Raw genomic sequence first — 20458 nt, 5'->3', positions numbered from 1 at the left:
GCAAACCAATATCTGATATGGTTTTTCAGGAGTTCTGCTTCAGTACTTTCCTTAAAAGACATCACTTGATTTGGCTTGTTTCTTCATCTTATCAGCTGCTGTGTTGTTTCTCTAACTGAGTGACTGGGAAAGAAAAACCAAAACTCTTCACCCAGAACAGTTATAGCAGTTACTTAAACTGATCTGTCTTTGAAGAGGTGATTCTTTCAGAGTCCCAGAGAGCTGTCACTATCTTTATATACTGAAACAATCAAGACTGAGATGGATTAAATGTAGATCCCTTCAGTAGGGTTTAAGAGAACCATAATGTAGTCACGCTGGATATGAAGCCTTGCTTTTATTCCATTTTAACTAGTTCAGAATAAAAGTAAACAAGTGCAGAATTTTTCCCAGTAAATTTTTAATATTATGGCACAACAGGCTTTCACAAAAAAGGAGGAAAGAAAAGTAAAAGTGATTAAAAAGCCAGCAAGAGAAATGTTATGGCTATTCCTTTGTTATGTAGGCATAATGTCTTCAGCCCCCACGGCTTGAACACTTCCCACCAGCACGTTTCTACCTGTGAAAGCCATGACTGAGTCATAAATCTTTGCGTAGTCAAATGCACCTATGACTTTTGAAATACGTTGATCTATCTTTTCATCACAGTTCAATTGTAGGCATTAGAAATTGTAAAACCCTAGTTACTATGTAAGAGCAGCAGGGGCACATGCATATTTAGGAATACATTGAGATTCTGTTCTGCAGAAATGGAACAGTGTGAATCACAGAAATGTATGATTAATGCATAGCTTGGATGGCTACTTTGCAAAAGAGACCAGCAAAGCTGTTCTTTCATTTATTTCAGGACTGTAATTTGAGTTTGATGAGTTGGTTTGAAAGATTGGAATAGGTGAGCTTCATTGATTTCCTCTTCTGTGTATTTCTTTATTAGAGAGGGATCGGAAAAGCAAAGCATCTGTTTCAGAATTTCTAGACTCTAAATCTTCACGAGAACATATATCGCATCTATCTATTGTATCAGGGTTGAGTGAGCTAACCCAAGGATTTGCGGGTGAAAGCAGAGAGCAGATATTCAAAGTAAGTCCATTGCATTTTACTTTTGTTTTCTTGGAGGAATCTGTTTGTGATAAGAATATTTAAAAATGTATGAATGTTTCAGTAAATCTTATGTAGAATTAAAGATGTAAAACTGCATACTGTGGTCCTAGAGCAAGATAAAACATATGCTACGAGCATATGATTTTCCATCTGAGACAGAATGTAATAGGATACACTCCCTGCAGGCCATAGAGGGGCCTCCCTCATGGCTGGGAATTACCTCTGCCTGGTCTGATGGCAAGCAAGGGGGCCAGGGCCCCTCTCACTCTCTAGGAGTCACAGTGTTTCCTCTTCATGGCTTGGCCCTCCGGCCAGTTCACTGTATAGTTTTCCTGTTCTATGGTTAACAAAGTCTCACCAGACCAGCTGTCCAGGTACTATTCCAGGCAGTCTTCCCATTCAAGACTGTGTCACTTTCCTATTGTCTGTTAGGGGAACCCAGGTTCACCTACTACTCCAGGTTCCAGCCTAGGGACCCTACCATCAGCAGCCAAGGTCTGCATGGTCTCAGCCCTTGCTGCTGTTTCCCTGGGCTTCTTCCTACTCTGCAGGCTTCTTTCTCCATCACCCCTCTGGGGAAAAAACCCTGGTCAGGGTCCCAGGGCTTCTGCTCGCCCCCTGGTTTTCCCTCATCTCTCCTTTCTAGTCACAGAGCATGACTGCAGTCCTCCACACAGGAGCCCCCTTCTAGTCTCACTTCCTGCCTTTATATGAGTCCCTCCTACTCCTGCCCAGATGGTCTCCATCTTCAGTTAGTATTGTCAGTTAGTCCTAAGTCTTCCTCCAGGTGCAGCCTGTTAGGTTAATTAGCCACTTCTGAGCCACCTTAGCCCCTTCAGGGGTGGTGTGGGGTGAACACAACATCGCACTGAGGTGTCCAGTATGAAGCCTCTGGCAGTGGCCTGTGCCTGATGCTTCAGAGAAAGGTGAAAACCCCTAAAATTCAACTTTGCCTGTCGTACAATGCTGTACAGGCACTCTGAATCACCGTCCCTGACATAGGTTTTCAATACTTATGGTTACAGTGAATATAGCAATGGGTTGTTTGTGTACCACGTACTACACCACCAACCTCCAGATTTGTTTGCATCAAACAGCTAGCAAAGTTCACAATTAGCTAGAACCAATAAGTAATAATACTGTACGAAGGAGGTGGGGAAGGAGACTAGGCCCTTGGCCACAGGTTACTTGTCACTTACTGTTCATGTAAGGGTGCATGCTAACAGGGCTCTTGCCTCTTCGAGGCTGTCAGGATGTAGTCATTTAATTAATCTCATTGTATGACTGGTGTCATTTTCTGAATCCCCAGTCTTTTCTCCTTCCACCTGAGTAGCGGGATATGTGTTTATGTGTTCCTTTGAGGGTGCCATCAATGGCATTGTGGGCTGTACCTCTCTCTCATTTGAAACTGACAGTGCTCATTTCTTGATACTCTTAGCTTCCATAGGCTTGGGAGGCAAAAATCTTAGGTTGCTCCCAAAGCTGAATATTTGTACTGTTAGGTGTGTGATTTTTTTTTTAATTTTGTTGTTGTGTTAGTGGGGAGGGATAGTTCAGTGATGGGGGGAGAGATAGCTCAGTGGTTTGAGCATTGGCCTGTTAAACTCAGGGTTGTGAGTTCAGTCCTTGAGGGGGCCATTTAGGGATCTGGGGTAAAAATTGGGGATTGGCCCTGCTTTGAGCAGGGGGTTGGACTAGGTGACCTCCTGTGCTCCCTTCTGACCCTGATATTCTATGATTAGTGGTTTATGTGGCACAATAACATAAACATAGTGGAGTAAGAGATGGAATTGATTCTGTCCTACTGCTGGTAACTGACAGAACTCTAAATCTGTTGTAGGATTTGTTTAAGAAATGTGGCAGCAAATAATCAGATTCATCATTGATTTCCATCTTTCTTATGTTTCAGATCATAAAACAGACAGTTTACAACCTATATTTTCATGTGGCTTTTAATGACATTTCTGAAGAATTTGTTCATGATGATATTATGTTCTTTCTCAGAGATACAAGAGGTATTTTTCATGGATAAATTATGACTGAACATTTTCAATGTTTGTATTAAAAAGCACTTTAGACTAAGAAATTATGATGACTTGGATTTAGGACAATGTGTATTCAGGATGAATAGACAAATGTGGTCTCAGAACAGGCCTGGGAGCCAGAAACTTCTGAGTTTTAATCTGTCTTTGGCATTCACTTTGTTGAAAGTCACCTAAGCTGTCTGCCTTCATTTCCCCATTTACAGATGGGGATAAGACTTGCATACCTCCCTCAAAGGAAGTATTGAGGTTTAATTGCTGAATGTCTACAAGAAGCTTTGAAAATTAAAAGTTGTATATGATGCTAGGCAGTAGGGTGATGATGAAGATAACTGAGCTATACTTTAGTGTCTCAAACCTGTTACATGGACAAGGGTGGTTTACATGGCTCGAATTCTGATATACAGTCCTAGTACATAAAACACAAATCTTGTTTTAACAGTTAATAATTGTCCTGAAAACAGTGACAATGTCTGCTGCAGGCTATAGTAACTTTAACCTCGAACCGCTGTCCAGACCCAATCCTTAACCCTATCCTGGTGCCATCTCACTGTAATCCTAGACAGGGGCTATCAAATAGTCTCAGCCTGAGCTTGGCAGTACTAATCAGCCTAGGGTGATTAAATGTCCTGATTTTATAGGGACAGTCCTGATATTTGGGGCTTTGTCTTATATAGGCACCTATTACACCTCACCCTGTCCCGATTTTTCACACTTGCTGTCTGGTCACCCTAAACCAGCCCCAACCCAGACTCTAGCCTTGGCCACTAACTGGCCCCAACCCTAACCCTGGCCTGGGACCACCAAACAGCTCTAACTAGTTTAGGGCCACCAGTACCAGCCGCAACGTAGGGGCCCGAAGTAGTTCCAAATCAAATTTTTTTTAACCAAAAATATTTTTCAGTTTTAATTTTTCTTCCCAAATTTGACAAAAATTTGCAGGAGATTTGACAAAAATTAATTTTTTCAACATTTCCAGCAAAAAATAATTGGCATTTTTTGATGAGTTCTTTGCAAGATTTTCCCATTATCTCTGAAGAGTGAGAAGCTGGAAATTAAAACAGGATTTCCAATATGACAGAGGAAAGAACCACCACTAAGCCATCAAGCTGGCATATAAAACTTATAGTAGAATGATCCATCTGATCTCGTTTTGCTTGCTTACAACCTGCATTAGAGCGTTTGAGAGTCCAGGCAGGTTTCATTTATAAGTGGCTGAGTGAATTCTCTCATGTCATACCCAGTTTATTAGCAGATATATTTTACTTTTTAGAATTATTAACATTTAATTGCTCCTTACGCAGGAACACATCAGCACTGGTTTTAATTACTGCTTTCTATACCAAATCGCTGAACTTAACACTTATTATTTATTACTGTCTAGAAACAGTTAGTGAACCTAATGATGTGAATGAAGCTAATGAAATTCTGCCTGAATTGCTAGAGTGTGGCATTCTGAATGGTCACACACTTTTGATGCTGAAGAATATTTTCTCACAGGTAAGTGTTACCATTTCTGTGTATGGACCCCTGAAGTTTTTGTTAGAGTCTAATCCAGGGGTGGGCAAACTTTTTGGCCTGAGGGCCACATCGAGTTTCCAAAATTGTATGGAGGGCCGGTTAGGGGAGGCTGTGTCTCCCCAAACACCCACGTGTGGCCTGGCCCCTGCCTCCTATCCGACCCACTTCCCGCTTCTCGCCCCCTGATGGCTCCTCCGGGACTCCTGTCCCATTCAACCCACCCTGTTCCCTGATGGCTCCCCCCGGGACTCCTACCCCATCCACTACCCCCTGCTCCCTGTCCCCTGACCGCCCCCAGGCCTCCCATCCCTGATTGCCCCCTGCTGCCCCATCCAACCCCTCCCTCTCATTCCTGACTTGCCCCCCAGGACCCCTGCCCCATCCAACCACCCTTTCTCCCTGTCCCCTGACCGGAACCTCTGCCCTTGACTGCCTCCTGCCGCCTCCTCCAAGCCCTCCTCTCCTTCCTGACTGCCCCCCGCGACACCTGCCCCATCCACCCCCCCTGTTCCCTGCCCTCTGCTACCCCACCCTCATCCATCCCCTGCCCTCTATCCAACCCCCCCGCTCCGTGCCCTCTTACCGCACTGCCTGGAGCACCCGTGGCTGGCGGCGGCTCTGTAACTGCGCTGCCTGGCCGCCCAGAGCATTGTGGCGTGGCACGTTGAGGCTGCGGGGGGGGGGGGGGGGCAACAGGAGAAGGGCCGGGGGCAAGCATCCCGGGCCAGGAGCTCAGGGGCTGGGCCGGAGGGTCCCGCGGGCTGGATATGGCCTGTGGGCTGTAGTTTGCCCACCTCTGGTCTAATCCATTTAGTACCAGGTTGATATTGTCAGTACACAGTAAATACTAATAGTTGCTGAGCTAATCTGATTTACCCGCTTAAAATTTATATATATTTAATTTGAATCCCCCTATGTGTTTAGGGAAGGGGGTGGAGAGAGCTGATATTTGATCTCATTGCATGTTCCAAGTGTGGGGGGAGTCTGGGAATGTAATAACACATGCCTTTATTTATACATGAGACTCAGGTGAGGCTGAAGGAAGCTTTCAGAATGGGTGTGAAGACAGAATAAAAGAATGACTGGGTTATTACCCTATAAGATTTTAGGAGAAAATCATGCCGATAAAGAGACGAAATGAATTATAGTTAGTCATGTGCAATAGAGCCAAAGGTTTGTTAAATGAATAGTTAGTTATGTAACCGTTCTGCCCGTCAGAGCTGGCAGCAACAAGGGCTGGGTTCAGTATCTAGGAGTTCTGTTTCAATAACACAATGCAAAACTGGCTCGAGCCCCCACCCAGTGACCTGGGACAATTACATACCACCCCCCTAGGCGCCTCTAAGACTCAATACTTCCCCTCTCGCAAGCACAGAGTCTGAGTGTAGCAAAAGCCTTTTAATAAAGGAGGGAAACAATGTGGCATTATGTTGGGGAAACACCACAAACAGGATTCACAACACCAACTATGAGCAAAAGACACATCCCCAAGTGAATTTGGCAGTGTCCTTTTCCCCTCAGGATCTTAAGTCCAGCAACCCAATAGTCACCCTCCCATCCCCCAGTTTCTGTCCTTGGTCACTGCAGCCCCCCAGAGTTCAGAAGTTCATCTGCAGAATTTACCTCCCAGCCTGGGTGGAAGTGGAGGGAGGTATGGGGGGCATCTTACATGCTCCACTGCAGAGGTCTCCATGGGGTTCTGCTGCAGTCTTCACCACCAGCCATGCCTCTCCGCCAGCTGCTCTGCTATCTGCTCCACTCTGCTCTCTATGCCTCTCCACTAGCTGTACTGCTGTCCGCTCCTCTCTGCCAGCCACCCAGGTATCCACTCTGCTCTCTGCAGTAGCCATCCTGCTGTCTGCTCACCAACTTGCCTTCAGGCCCCCCCTACTTAACACAGGTCGCAGCAACCTCAGCTCTTTAGTGATTTCAGCTCTCAGAAATTTTTAGCTGGTAGTAGGGGAAGCCTTAGTGCTGGTACACCATTAGCCCAAAGTAGGTCTAATACTTAGACCTAAGCATCAGTGATTTCAGCTTTGCAGCATGCAACAAGACTCCTAAAGGAGCCAAAATTAGGTCTGTTATTTACACCAGTAGTGTTTAGAACCCACACTATCAAATACCCATACCTATCCCCAACCTCTCTCAATACACTGGGTTTTTGAACCCATGTCCCTTGCCTAGCGAGTGCTACTTAGTTGAGGGCGAGTCCCTCCATCATAAAAAGCCAAGTACAGTTCTACTGTCCTTGATTCACATAACCAGGAAAACAACTCTTTATTAATCCTGCCCCAATAACAGAGAGACTGGGGATCCCACAGCAGCCAAAGTGACCATTTGGGCAAGCAGTCCATCATGCTAGGCAGGGTGGGTGTGCCCATGCAAACGAGATCAGCCCCATGAAATCCTTTTCCACAGCTCACCACCAGATGTCAGGGCAGAGCTCATTCTGACTCTGCTTACAGTTAGAAATTTGACTGGATGTTGATCTTTCAAAATCATTAACAGTCTAATTTGTGGTACATGTCTGCATTTCAGGTTTTTTTGCCTGCTTTGTCCCATAATCAGCACAAGGCTGAGGAACCTGCCTTTCATCCAGACACCGAAAAGCCAGAGGCTGAAGACAGGCATTTAGCTGAAGCTGAGTCTCTTGAAAAAAAGAAAGAGCAGTCTGTGGAATTTCACAGTTTTCACATAATAAGGAATGAGTTCTTAATGAACTTGCAGAAATTCCTAAGCCATATTCAAAGGACTATACAGCAGATTGAAGGCAAGTATCTCCCCCTGCCTCACACTTGATATTTACATTACATGACAGTAGAAAGAAATTCATTCAGGTTTGGCTTTGTTTCAAATAGTGATACTCAACCTGTAGTTGTAGAATTGCATGCAGCTCCTGGGGAGTCTCCAGATTTGATCAGAGGTCCTCTTCTGTGATTATAAGAGCATTACATGCAGGTTTATACATGCAAGGGAGCATGGAGCAAATGGAACAGAGCTGCAATAAATATCCTGCCAAGGAGCCAGGAATAGGAGTGGGAGAGATGCTAAACGCCCCTAACTGCCTTCCAGCAGTCATGTGGAGGGAGAATGAGGGAGGGGAACACAGGAATATAGGAATTGCGTACTGGGTCAGGCTTTTAGTCTCTCCAGTCCAGAATCATGTCTCTGACAATGGCCATCACCAGATGCTTTAGAGCAGAGGTGGGCAAACTACGGCCTGTGGGTCACATCCGGCCCGTGGGACCCTCCTGCCTGGCCCCTGAGCTCCTGCCCCGGGAGGCTTTCCCCTGGCCCCTCCCCTGCTGTCCCCCCTCCCCCGCACCTCAGTGTGTCACACCGCCAGCGCAACGCTCTGGGCAGCTGGGCAGCGCAGTTACAGAACTGCGGCCTGACCGCCAGCCACCAGTGCTCCAGGCAGTGTGGTGAGGGGGCAGGGAGCAGGGGGCTGGATAGAGGACAGGGGAATTGGGGGTGGTGGGCAGGGGACTGGGGTTGGATGGGGGGCGGGGCGGTCAGAGGGCAGAGAACTGGGGGGTTGGATGGGGCAGGGGTCGCGGGGGGGCAGTCAGGAAGGAGAAGAGGGGTTGGATGGCAGAGGGCAGTCAGGGTGGGGGGTCCGGGGGGGGTAAGAGGACAGGGAGCAGGGGGTTGGTGGATGGGATAGGAGTCCCAGGGGGGCCGTGAGGGGACAGGGGGGGTTGGATGGGGCAGGAGTCCTGGGGGAGCCATCAGGGGGCGAGAAGTGGTGGGAGGGGTCGGATAGGAGGCGGGGGCCTGGCCACGCCTGGCTGTTTGGGGAGACACAGCCTCCCCTAACCGGCCCTCCATACAATTTTGGAAACCCGATGTGACCCTCAGGCCAAAAAGTTTGCCCGCCCCTGCTTTAGAGGACGGTGCAAGAACCCCAGCATAGGTAGATGTGGGATAATCTGTGATGCCTCAATGATGTCTCAGCCTAATTCCTAATAGTTAAAGATTGTCTTAAACCCTGAAATGTGAGAGGTGTGGGGGGGGGTTTACACTTCCAAAAATCTTTGCATTCATTAAATATTATAACTCTGGAGAGAGAGGAAACTTTTGGCCAAAATCACTGATAGAATGAGCAGAAGGTTAACTAGCTGTCCTCAGATAGATACTTAGATGGAAGGTTTGTGCTTTTTTCATTGTATTATTCAAATGGTGTTGATGAAGCATACAGTGGAAATAAAATGGCTAACTGAATCTAACTGCATTTTGTTCCAACAGGAGAGATTAAATTGGAGATGCCAACTATAAATCTAGATGCAGAAGTGAGTGAACTTGCCGCAGATCCAGAAGTGATTGAAACATTGGAGCACTGTGGAATGACCTGGCTAACATTAATATCCACAGCTGTTGAGGAACAACTCAGAAAGGTCCCACAGGTAACATTGCTAATAACTACTCAGCATGCCAAAACTGATCTCTCCATTACTGGTTTGTGCTCAGTGTTATTCTCTGTTTGATTGCCCAAAAGGGTGGGGTTTCCATCTGCTAACTAATATAAAGCAAAACAAAGGTAGTGGGGAACTGGGTGTCTTCTGGGTAATGGAGTATAAAGCAATTCACTTCCAAGTTGTCTGTGCAAACCCTGATTATTATTAGTTATGGAAAGTTGTTTCCGACTGATGGCTGTTCAGCGCTCTGTATAAAATGAGTGTGGTGGTCTCAACCCAGCTGCCAACGATCAAATGTCCACATCACAAAAATTATCACCACAATTGGCTTTAATGGCTATTTTTCATGGCAATCTCTGCAGGGAGTCAAGGTACTAAATGGGTTTGGAGACTGACGTTTCCTTTCCTAGGGGTGGGATCATGGGGAAGGAGCAAGGTGTATTGGCAGGACAGTGTGTGGGAGCTTGCTGCAGCTGCCTGTTCTGAGGCTAGAGGAATTCAATGTTCTGGGCTGCCATCAGGTTCCTTTCACTAGAACTAATTTCACAGAGAATCATAGAAAAGAAGGGCAGGACGGGACCTCAAGAAGTCATCTAGTTCAGAACCCTGCGCTGAGGCAGGGCCAAGTAAACCTAGACCATCCCTGACAGATGTTTGTCTAACTTATTCTTTAAAATGTCCAGTGATGGGGATTCCACAGCTTTCCTTGGAAGCTTATTCCAGTACTTACCTATCCTTATAGTTAGAAAGTTTTTTCTAATATCTAGCCTAAATCTCCCTTGCTGAAGATTAAGTTGATAACTTCTTGTTCAGTGGACATGGAGAACAATCGATCAGAGTCCTCTTTATAACAATCCTTAGCGTATTTGAAGACTGTTATCAGGTCTCCCCTCAGTCTTCTTTTCTCAAGACTAAAGTTGCCCATTTTTTTTCCATGTCTTCATAAGTCAGGTTTTCTAAACCTTTTAGCATTTTTGTTGCTCTCCTGTGGATTCTCTCCAGTTTGTCCACATCACAATGCAAAGTAATGTACACTGGAAAACATAATCCCAACTATACATGTAAAACGATGCGGTCTAAATTAGCTGTTACCACTCAACCTCTACACCAACATTCGACACAAAGATGGACTACAAGCTGTCAAGAACACTATCCCCGATAATGTCACAGCTAACCTGGTGGCTGAACTTTGTGACTTTGTCCTTACCCATAACTATTTTACATTTGGGGACAATGTATACCTTCAGATCAGCGGCACTGCTATGGGTACTCGCATGGCCCCACAGTATGCCAACATTTTTATGGCTGACTTAGAACAACGCTTCCTCAGCTCTCGTCCCCGAACGCCCCTACTCTACTTGTGCTATATTGATGACATCTTCATCATCTGGACCCATGGAAAAGAAGCCCTTGAGGAATTCCACCGTGATTTCAACAATTTCCATCCCACCATCAACCTCAGCCTGGTCCAGTCCACACAAGAGATCCACTTCCTGGACACTACAGTGCTAATAAACGATGGTCACATAAACACCACCCTATACCGGAAACCTACTGACCGCTATTCCTACCTACATGCCTCCAGCTTTCACCCTGACCACACCACACGATCCATCGTCTACAGCCAAGCTCTGCGATACAACTGCATTTGCTCCAACCCCTCAGACAGAGACAAACACCTACAAGATCTCTATCAAGCATTCTTACAACTACAATACCCACCTGCGGAAGTGAAGAAACAGATTGATAGAGCCAGAAGAGTTCCCAGAAGTCTCCTACTACAGGACAGGCCTAACAAAGAAAATAACAGAACGCCACTAGCCATCACCTTCAGCCCCCAACTAAAACCCCTCCAACGCATTATTAAGGATCTACAACCGATCCTGAAGGATGACCCAACACTCTCACAAATCTTGGGAGACAGGCCAGTCTTTGCCTACAGACAGCCCCCCAACCTGAAGCAAATACTCACCAGCAACCACATACCACACAACAGAACCACTAACCCAGGAACCTATCCTTGCAACAAAGCCCGTTGCCAACTGTGCCCACATATCTATTCAGGGGACACCATCAGAGGGCCTAATAACATGAGCCACACTATCAGAGGCTCGTTCACCTGCACATCCACCAATGTGATATATGCCATCATGTGCCAGCAATGCCCCTCTGCCATGTACATTGGTCAAATTGGACAGTCTCTACGTAAAAGAATAAATGGACATAAATCAGATGTCAAGAATTATAACATTCATAAACCAGTCGGAGAACACTTCAATCTCTCTGGTCACGCGATTACAGACATGAAAGTTGTGATATTACAACAAAAAAACTTCAAATCCAGACTCCAGCGAGAAACTGTTGAATTGGAATTCATTTGCAAATTTGATACAATTAATTTAGGCTTGAATAGAGACTGGGAGTGGCTAAGTCATTATGCAAGGTAACCTATTTCCCCTTGTTTTTTCCTACCCCCCCCCCCAGACGTTCTTGTTAAACCCTGGATTTGTGCAGGAAATGGCCCACCTTGATTATCATACACATTGTAAGGAGAGTGGTCACTTTAGATAAGCTATTACCAGCAGGAGAGTGGGTTTGTGTGTGTGGTGGGGGGGGGGGTGAGAACCTGGATTTGTGCTGGAAAGGGCCCAACTTGATTATCATACACATTGTAAGGAGAGTGATCACTTTAGATAAGCTATTACCAGCAGGAGAGTGGGGTGGGAGGAGGTATTTTTTCATGCTTTGTGTGTATATAAAAAGATCTTCTACACTTTCCACAGTATGCATCCGATGAAGTGAGCTGTAGCTCACGAAAGCTTATGCTCAAATAAATTGGTTAGTCTCTAAGGTGCCACAAGTACTTCTTTTCTTTTCACTCAAGAAGGAGACCTTGGTGTCATTGTGGATAGTTCTCTGAAAACATCCACTCAATGTGCAGTGTCAGTCAAAAAAGCGAACAGAATGTTGGGAATCATTAAGAAAGGGATAGATAATAAGACAGAAAATATCATATTGCCTCTATATAAATCCATGGTATACCCACATATTGAATACTGTGTGCAGATGTGGTCACCCCATCTCAAAAAATATATACTGGAATTGGAAAAGGTTCAGAAAAGGGCAACAAAAATTATTAGGGATATGGAACGGCTGCCATAGGAGGAGAGATTAATAAGACTAGGACTTTTCTGCTTGGAAAAGAGATGACTAAGGGGGGATATGATAGAAGTCTATAAAATCATGACTGGTGTGGAGAAAGTAAATAAGGAAGTGTTATTTACTCCTTCTCATAACACAAGAACTAGGGGCCATCAATGAAATTAATAGAAGCAGGTTTAAAACAAACAAAAATAAGTATTTTTTCATACAACGCACAACTTGTGGAACTCCTTGCCAGATGATGTTGTGAAGGCCAAGACTATAACGGGTTCAAAAAAGAACTAGATAAATTCATGGAGGATAGGTCCATCAATGGCTATTAGCCAGGATGGGCAGGGATGGAAATCTTCATGACTATTCAAAAATTCTCACTATAAGGACCTGATTCTGCCAATGTTACACACACAAGTAACTTTATGGAAGTGAGTAAGCCCATTACGGTCAACCTGACTATGCATATCTACGCAGTTATTCATATGCATAAGTGTTTGCAGAACTGGGGCCTAAAGCCCCAATCCTGCAGTTAGTTCCATATGGCAGACCCCACTGCCTGTGTGAAGCCCCATTGACTTCAGGCGTCTGCTTGTGTGGGGCTTATCTCATGATTGGAGCCTAAATTTGCAAATATTTCTTCCTCTAGGAAGTGCTCAGTGTTTCAGAAATATCTTATGGCCATATTATGCAGGTGTAGCCATATAAATATCTTTATTGATGTAGCCTTGTTTAATGCACTGAACATGTTGCAAATACAAGCTTAAGAAATGTCAGCATGGTTATAATTTCCCCCCCGTCATAAAGAGAATTCTAATGCCTTTTCTTGTTTCCTCTCATCCTCAGGGTAATGGCCCACTAGCAGAAATTGACCTGTGGCGTGAAAGAAATGCTACTTTAAGTGCTCTGACTGAACAGATAAAGCTCCCATTAGTGAAAAAAATCTTAGCAATACTAAAGGAAGCTGAATCTGGATTTCTTGAAAATTTGCAGATAGTCATAAGTGATCTTAGCAGGCACCATGTGGAAGCTGTAGATAATGTTAGGTTTCTTTCAACTCTGGAGCGCCATTTGAAGGTATGTTTATCTAATGATACTTTGGGAAGATTTGTCAGTGTTTAATTCAGTCATGTCTTTCGTTTGATATAACCCTAGCTGTTCTTTTTTATTTTTCCTATCATTCTTTTATCAATAATAAAAATACACTGTGATTTGCTTAAATAGTAAAAAAGAAGAAAATGCTCGTTTAGCTTCTCTTCCTAGGTAAAGAGTTGTTTGGATGGCAGTGATCAATAGAAAGGAGAGCGTATTCTCTCTCATAGATAAGTGGTTTGTAACCTTTTTAGGCAGCTGTACAAGTTTACTGAATTAATGCCTGATTCAACTCTTATTGACAATGGGAGTTGGATCAGGGTCCTAAGATCTTGCTGCTTTATCTACTGCATGCCAACTCTCATTCACTTCTGTGCCCACTAGACCTTGATGGAATGTGGGGTGCTTCAAACCCCAGTTTTGGAACCGACTTTACTGGGAGTTGTATTTGCGAATAGTAACTGAAAGTAGAATTAGGTCTGAGATTTTAGTCACTTAACGTAAGAAGTGCTCACTATTATGCAACAGCCTTGGGGGAGTCACTTAACAAGGGTAATAAAATGAGAGAATAAACAAAACCAAAGATTTGTTGTTACTCCATTTTTGGGCCAGTTTCTGACGCTGAGTCTCCCGTGCACTCATGAGTCTCCTGTTAAAGGAGATAGGACTCATTCAAGCATTCGGAGGTAGATTTGGGCAATAAGTACTGGCAGTCTTTAATGAAAACTAGAATTTTAATGAGACAGCAAATTGCCAAAACCTGAATATTCACATCTGTAGGCCCAGTCCTGCAAACACTTAGGGTATGTCTACACTACGGAATAAGGTCGAATTTATAGAAGTCGGTTTTTTAGAAATCGGTTTTATAAATTCGAGTGTGTGTGTCCCCACAGAAAATGCTCTAAGTGCATTAAGTGCATTAACTCGGCGGAGCGCTTCCACAGTACCGAGGCAAGCGTCGACTTCCGGAGCGTTGCACTGTGGGTAGCTATCCCACAGTTCCCGCAGTCTCCGCTGCCCATTGGAATTCTGGGTTGAGATCCCAATGCCTGATGGGGCTAAAACATTGTCGCGGGTGGTTCTGGGTACATATCGTCAGCCTCCCGTTCCCTCCCTCCCCCCGTGAAAGCAAGGGCAGACAATCATTTCGCGCCTTTTTTCCTGAGTTACCTGTGCAGACGCCATACCACAGCAAGCATGGAGCCCGCTCAGGTAACCGTCACCCTATGTCTCCTGGGTGCTGGCAGACGCGGTACGGCTTTGCTGCACAGTAGCAGTAACCCCTTGCCTTCTGGCAGCAGACGGTGCAATACGACTGGTAGTCGTCCTCATCGTGTCCGAGGTGCTCCTGGCCGCGTCGGCTGGGAGCGCCTGGGCAGACATGGGCGCAGGGACTACATTTGGAGTGACTTGACCAGGTCATTCTCTTTAGTCCTGCAGTCAGTCCTATTGAACCGTCTTATGGTGAGCAGGCAGGCGATACGGACTGCTAGCAGTCGTACTGTACCATCTTCTGCCAGGCAGGCAAGAGATGAGGATTGCTAGCAGTCGTATTGCACCATCTTCTGCCAGGCAGGCAAGAGATGGGGATGGCTAGCAGTCGTATTGCACCATCTTCTGCCAGGCAGGCAAGAGATGGGGATGGCTAGCAGGCGTACTGTACCATCTTCTGCCGAGCAGCCATGAGATGTGGATGGCATGCAGTCCTTCTGCACCGTCTGCTGCCAGCCAAAGATGTAAAAGATAGATGGAGTGGGTCAAAACAAGAAATAGACCAGATTTGTTTTGTACTCATTTGCCTCCTCCCCTGTCTAGGGGACTCATTCCTCTAGGTCACACTGCAGTCACTCACAGAGAAGGTGCAGCGAGGTAAATCTAGCCATGTATCAATCAGAGGCCAGGCTAACCTCCTTGTTCCAATAACAACGATAACTTAGGTGCACCATTTCTTATTGGAACCCTCCGTGCAGTCCTGCCTGAAATACTCCTTGATGTACAGGCACCCCCTTTGTTGATTTTAGCTCCCTGAAGCCAACCCTGTAAGCCGTGTCGTCAGTCGCCCCTCCCTCCGTCAGAGCAACGGCAGACAATCGTTCCGCGCCTTTTTTCTGTGCGGACGCCATACCACGGCAAGCATGGAGCCCGCTCAGCTCACTTTGGCAATTAGGAGCACATTAACCACCACACGCATTATCCAGCAGTATATGCAGCACCAGAACATGGCAACGCGATACCGGGCGAGGAGGCGACGTCAGCGCGGTCCCGTGAGTGATCAGGACATGGACACAGATTTCTCTGAAAGCATGGGCCCTGACAATGCATGCATCATGGTGCTAATGGGGCAGGTTCATGCTGTGGAACGCCGATTCTGGGCTCGGGAAACAAGCACAGACTGGTGGGACCGCATAGTGTTGCAGGTCTGGGACGATTCCCAGTGGCTACGAAACTTTCGCATGCGTAAGGGCACTTTCATGGAACTTTGTGACTTGCTTTCCCCTGTCCTGAAGCGCATGAATACCAAGATGAGAGCAGCCCTCACAGTTGAGAAGCGAGTGGCGATAGCCCTGTGGAAGCTTGCAACGCCAGACAGCTACCGGTCAGTTGGGAATCAATTTGGAGTGGGCAAATCTACTGTGGGGGCTGCTGTGATGCAAGTAGCCCACGCAATCAAAGATCTGCTGATATCAAGGGTAGTGACCCTGGGAAATGTGCAGGTCATAGTGGATGGCTTTGCTGCAATGGGATTCCCTAACTGTGGTGGGGCTATAGATGGAACCCATATCCCTATCTTGGCACCGGAGCACCAAGCCGCCGAGTACATAAACCGCAAGGGGTACTTTTCGATAGTGCTGCAAGCTCTGGTGGATCACAAGGGACGTTTCACCAACATCAACGTGGGATGGCCGGGAAAGGTGCATGATGCTCGCATCTTCAGGAACTCTGGTCTGTTTCAAAAGCTGCAGGAAGGGACTTTATTCCCAGACCAGAAAATAACTGTTGGGGATGTTGAAATGCCTATATGTATCCTTGGGGACCCAGCCTACCCCTTAATGCCATGGCTCATGAAGCCGTACACAGGCAGCCTGGACAGTGGTCAGGAGCTGTTCAACTACAGGCTGAGCAAGTGCAGAATGGTGGTAGAATGTGCATTTGGACGTTTAAAGGCGCGCTGGCGCAGTTTATTGACTCGCTTAGACCTCAGCGAAACCAATATTCCCACTGTTATTACTGCTTGCTGTGTGCTCCACAATATCTGTGAGAGTAAGGGGGAGACGTTTATGGCGGGGTGGGAGGTTGAGGCAAATCGCCTGGCTGCTGGTTACGCGCAGCCAGACACCAGGGCGGTTAGAAGAGCACAGGAGGGCGCGGTACGCATCAGAGAAGCTTTGAAAAACAGTTTCATGACTGGCCAGGCTACAGTGTGAAAGTTCTGTTTGTTTCTCCTTGATGAACCCCCCCCGCCCCTTGGTTCACTCTACTTCCCTGTAAGCTAACCACCCTCCCCTCCTCCCTTTAATCATTGCTTGCAGAGCCAATAAAGTCATTGCTGCTTCACAGTCATGCATTCGTTATTCATTCATCACACAAATAGGGGGATGACTACCAAGGTATCCCAGGAGGGGTGGTGGAGGAGGGAAGGAAAATGCCACACAGCACTTTAAGCACAGCACTTTAAAAGTTTACAACTTTAAAATTTATTGAATGACAGCCTTCTTTTTTTTGGGCAATCCTCTGTGGGGGAATGGCTGGTTGGCCGGAGGCCTCCCCACCGTGTTCTTGGGCGTCTGGGTGTGGAGGCTATGGAACTTGGGGAGGAGGGCGGTTGGTTACAGAGGGGCTGCAGTGGCAGTCTGTGCTCCAGCTGCCTTTGCTGCAGCTCAACCATACACTGGAGCATACTGGTTTGGTCCTGCAGCAGCCTCAGCATTGAATCCTGCCTCCTCTCATCACGCTGCCGCCACATTTGAGCTTCAGCCCTGTCTTCAGCCCGCCACTTACTCTCTTCAGCCCGCCACTTACTCTCTTCAGCCCTCCACCTCTCCTCCCGGTCATTTTGTGCTTTCCTGCACTCTGACATTATTTGCCTCCACGCATTCGTCTGTGCTCTGTCAGTGTGGGAGGACAGCATGAGCTCGGAGAACATTTCATCGCGAGTGCGTTTTTTTTTCTTTCTAAGCTTCACTAGCCTCTGGGAAGGAGAAGATCCTGTGATCATTGAAACACATGCAGCTGGTGGAGAAAAAAAAAGGGACAGCGGTATTTAAAAAGACACATTTTATAAAACAGTGGCTACACTCTTTCAGGGTAAACCTTGAAAGTTAACATTACATACATAGCACATGTGCTTTCGTTACAAGGTCGCATTTTGCCTCCTCCCACCGCGTGAACGGATTTTGGTTGAATGCCAGCAAACATACACTGCAATGCTTTGTTCTACAGTGATTCCCCAGTACGTGTTGCTGGCCTGGAGTGGTAAAGTGTCCTACCATGAAGGACGAAATAAGGCTGCCCTCCCCAGAAACCTTTTGCAAAGGCAGAACCGCAAATGCCAGGGCAAAGTAATCCTTTCACATGCTTGCTTTTAAACCATGTATAGCATTTTAAAAGGTACACTCACCAGAGGTCCCTTCTCCGCCTGCTGAGTCCAGGAGGCAGCCTTGGGTGGGTTCGGGGGGTACTGGCTCCAGGTCTAGGGTGAGAAACAGTTCCTGGCTGTCGGGAAAACCGGTTTCTCCGCTTGCTTGCTGTGAGCTATCTACAACCTCCTCATCATCATCTTCTTCGTCCCCAAAACCTACTTCTGTATTGCCTCCATCTCCATTGAAGGAGTCAAACAACACGGCTGGGGTAGTGGTGGCTGAACCCCCTAAAATGGCATGCAGCTCATCATAGAAGCGGCATGTTTGGGGCTCTGACCCAGAGCGGCCGTTCGCCTCTCTGGTTTTCTGGTAGGCTTGCCTCAGCTCCTTCAGTTTCACGCGGCACTGCTTCGGGTCCCTGTTATGGCCTCTGTCCTTCATGCCCTGGGAGATTTTCAGAAAGGTTTTGGCATTTCGAAAACTGGAACGGAGTTCTGATAGCACGGATTCCTCTCCCCAAACAGCGATCAGATCCCGTACCTCCCGTTCAGTCCATGCTGGAGCTCTTTTGCGATTCTGGGACTCCATCATGGTCACCTCTGCTGATGAGCTCTGCATGGTCACCTGCAGCTTGCCACGCTGGCCAAACAGGAAATGAGATTCAAAAGTTCGCGGTTCTTTTCCTGTCTACCTGGCCAGTGCATCTGAGTTGAGAGCGCTGTCCAGAGCGGTCAGAATGGAGCACTCTGGGATAGCTCCCGGAGGCCAATACCATCGAATTGTGTCCACAGTACCCCAAATTCGAGCCGGCAACGTCGATTTAAGCGCTAATCCACTTGTCAGGGGTGGAGTAAGGAAATCGATTTTAAGAGCCCTTTAAGTCGAAATAAAGGGCTTCATTGTGTGGACGGGTGCAGGTTTAAATCGATTTAACGCTGCTAAATTCGATCTAAAGTCCTAGTGTAGACCAGGGCTAAGGCACATTAGTAACTTTAAAGTTACTGACATGTAGGTTTGCTAGATTTGGCCATGTTTGTTAATCTCATAAATTGTCTTGAGCCCAAGTATTTAGTTAATAGAATAGGTATCTGTTTTTTCATGGCAATCTTATTCACAATATTTATCCTCTATTTAAAAGAATTTAACTCATGGCACTGGATTTAATATTGTCTTGGATACAATTCCTTCAATGATGAACGCACTGAGAATGGTGTGGATTATCTCACGGCATTACAACAAAGATGAGCGGATGATACCCCTCATGGAAAGAATTGCATGGGAAATTACAGCAAGGGTCTGCAAAGTTGTGGACTTACGGACTTTGTTTAAGTAAGCAGTAGATTCTTATTTAACTAGGTCATAACTATTAGTAGCTTTGAGTATCTTGCGTATGATAGGTGCCAATCTTACCAAGTGTGTTTTACTTATTTTCAGAAGCTTTCGTTAGCAAATTTAAAGGCAAATTTGAGAAGTTCATATATACACTGTCATATATTATTGAAGCAGCTTTAAAGATGGGAGTTCTGGTTCCCTTTTGACATGGGCTGGTATAAATTCATAGTAACTCTATTGAAATCAATGGAATTCTAGTGGTACAAATATGATGTAAGTGCTATCAGAATCAGCCCTGAAATCTTTCTTCCTTTTGAAGTTTTCAAAAACCAAAGTCATAAAATATTCTTGAGAGCGAGACAGTATTGTGAAATTTTAAGTTTTAGCTAGATTTCATTAAAATAGAAGACTTTATTGAACCAAGATATTCTAGCTCAATGAAAGCGTAATTTCATATTAAATCTTTAAGGGTTCTTGTCAGTCTTCTAATGGCTTTGTTTTGTTTAATAGAGAAGATAGAAGCATTGCAAAAACTAAATTGTTGGAAGCCAAAGGCACCCTTGAAATGTGGAAAACATCCTATTTTGATATTCGTGCCCAAATTGAAGCCTCGGGAAGAGATCAACGATGGGAATTTGACCGAAAGCGTCTATTTGAAAAAACAGATTATATGGCTTCAATCTGTCAAGATCTGTATGATATTGTGCAGGTAGTAATGTGTGTGGTTTTAAATAGAAGGATTGTGTATCTAGATTCCCCAGCTGTGAGAGATTGTTTTGCATTGTATTGTATTTTCTGAATTGAATGAAATGTTAGTAACCTTTAAGAAATTTGCTAATGGGCTCACCTGGCAGATTCTTCGTAATATTGTTGTAGTAGAAATGTATATCTCCTGCCTCCCAGGTTGTTGGACTCTACACACCTTTTCTAATATACATAAGGCTTCAGAGGAGGGAAGGCAGATGGTTTCTGCCTGCTTGAGCACTTATTATCTGATCTTGGAATACTATTGGCCTTGGCCTCAGTGTGGGCCAAGTAAGTTGGAGGAAAAGGAAAAGGATCAAACTGAAGAAGGAAGTTCAAAAGGGATAAAATTATAGGGGTGTAATAATTATCGACCCAAGTCTTCAATGGGATCCATGCGGATAGATTCTGATGCCTGCAGAGTCTCATTGGTTTCTGTAGGACAGTGTGAGCATAAGGCTCTGCTCACCAGTAC

The 20458-nt window shown here is 45.7% G+C and overlaps 1 protein-coding gene across 2 annotated transcripts in view; it reads left to right on the top strand.

The window, feature by feature from the left end:
- Window positions 1–20458, top strand: part of DNAH10 (dynein axonemal heavy chain 10) — a 110407-nt gene that overhangs the window by 4319 nt on the left and 85630 nt on the right. For both annotated transcript variants that reach the window (XM_048821400.2, XM_075120029.1), the window contains exons 3-10: window positions 935–1080; window positions 3011–3116; window positions 4528–4643; window positions 7203–7434; window positions 8913–9070; window positions 13082–13312; window positions 19046–19236; window positions 19750–19948. In XM_048821400.2, the coding sequence (XP_048677357.2) occupies window positions 935–1080; window positions 3011–3116; window positions 4528–4643; window positions 7203–7434; window positions 8913–9070; window positions 13082–13312; window positions 19046–19236; window positions 19750–19948 (1379 nt within the window). The remainder of the gene's footprint in view (window positions 1–934; window positions 1081–3010; window positions 3117–4527; window positions 4644–7202; window positions 7435–8912; window positions 9071–13081; window positions 13313–19045; window positions 19237–19749; window positions 19949–20458) is intronic.

The sequence above is a fragment of the Caretta caretta genome, chromosome 15 (assembly GCF_965140235.1).
Source record: "Caretta caretta isolate rCarCar2 chromosome 15, rCarCar1.hap1, whole genome shotgun sequence".
NCBI classification, from domain to species: Eukaryota; Metazoa; Chordata; order Testudines; family Cheloniidae; genus Caretta; species Caretta caretta.
Note: the sequence above shows the minus strand (reverse complement) of the source record. Positions and strands in the feature narration are given on the sequence as shown.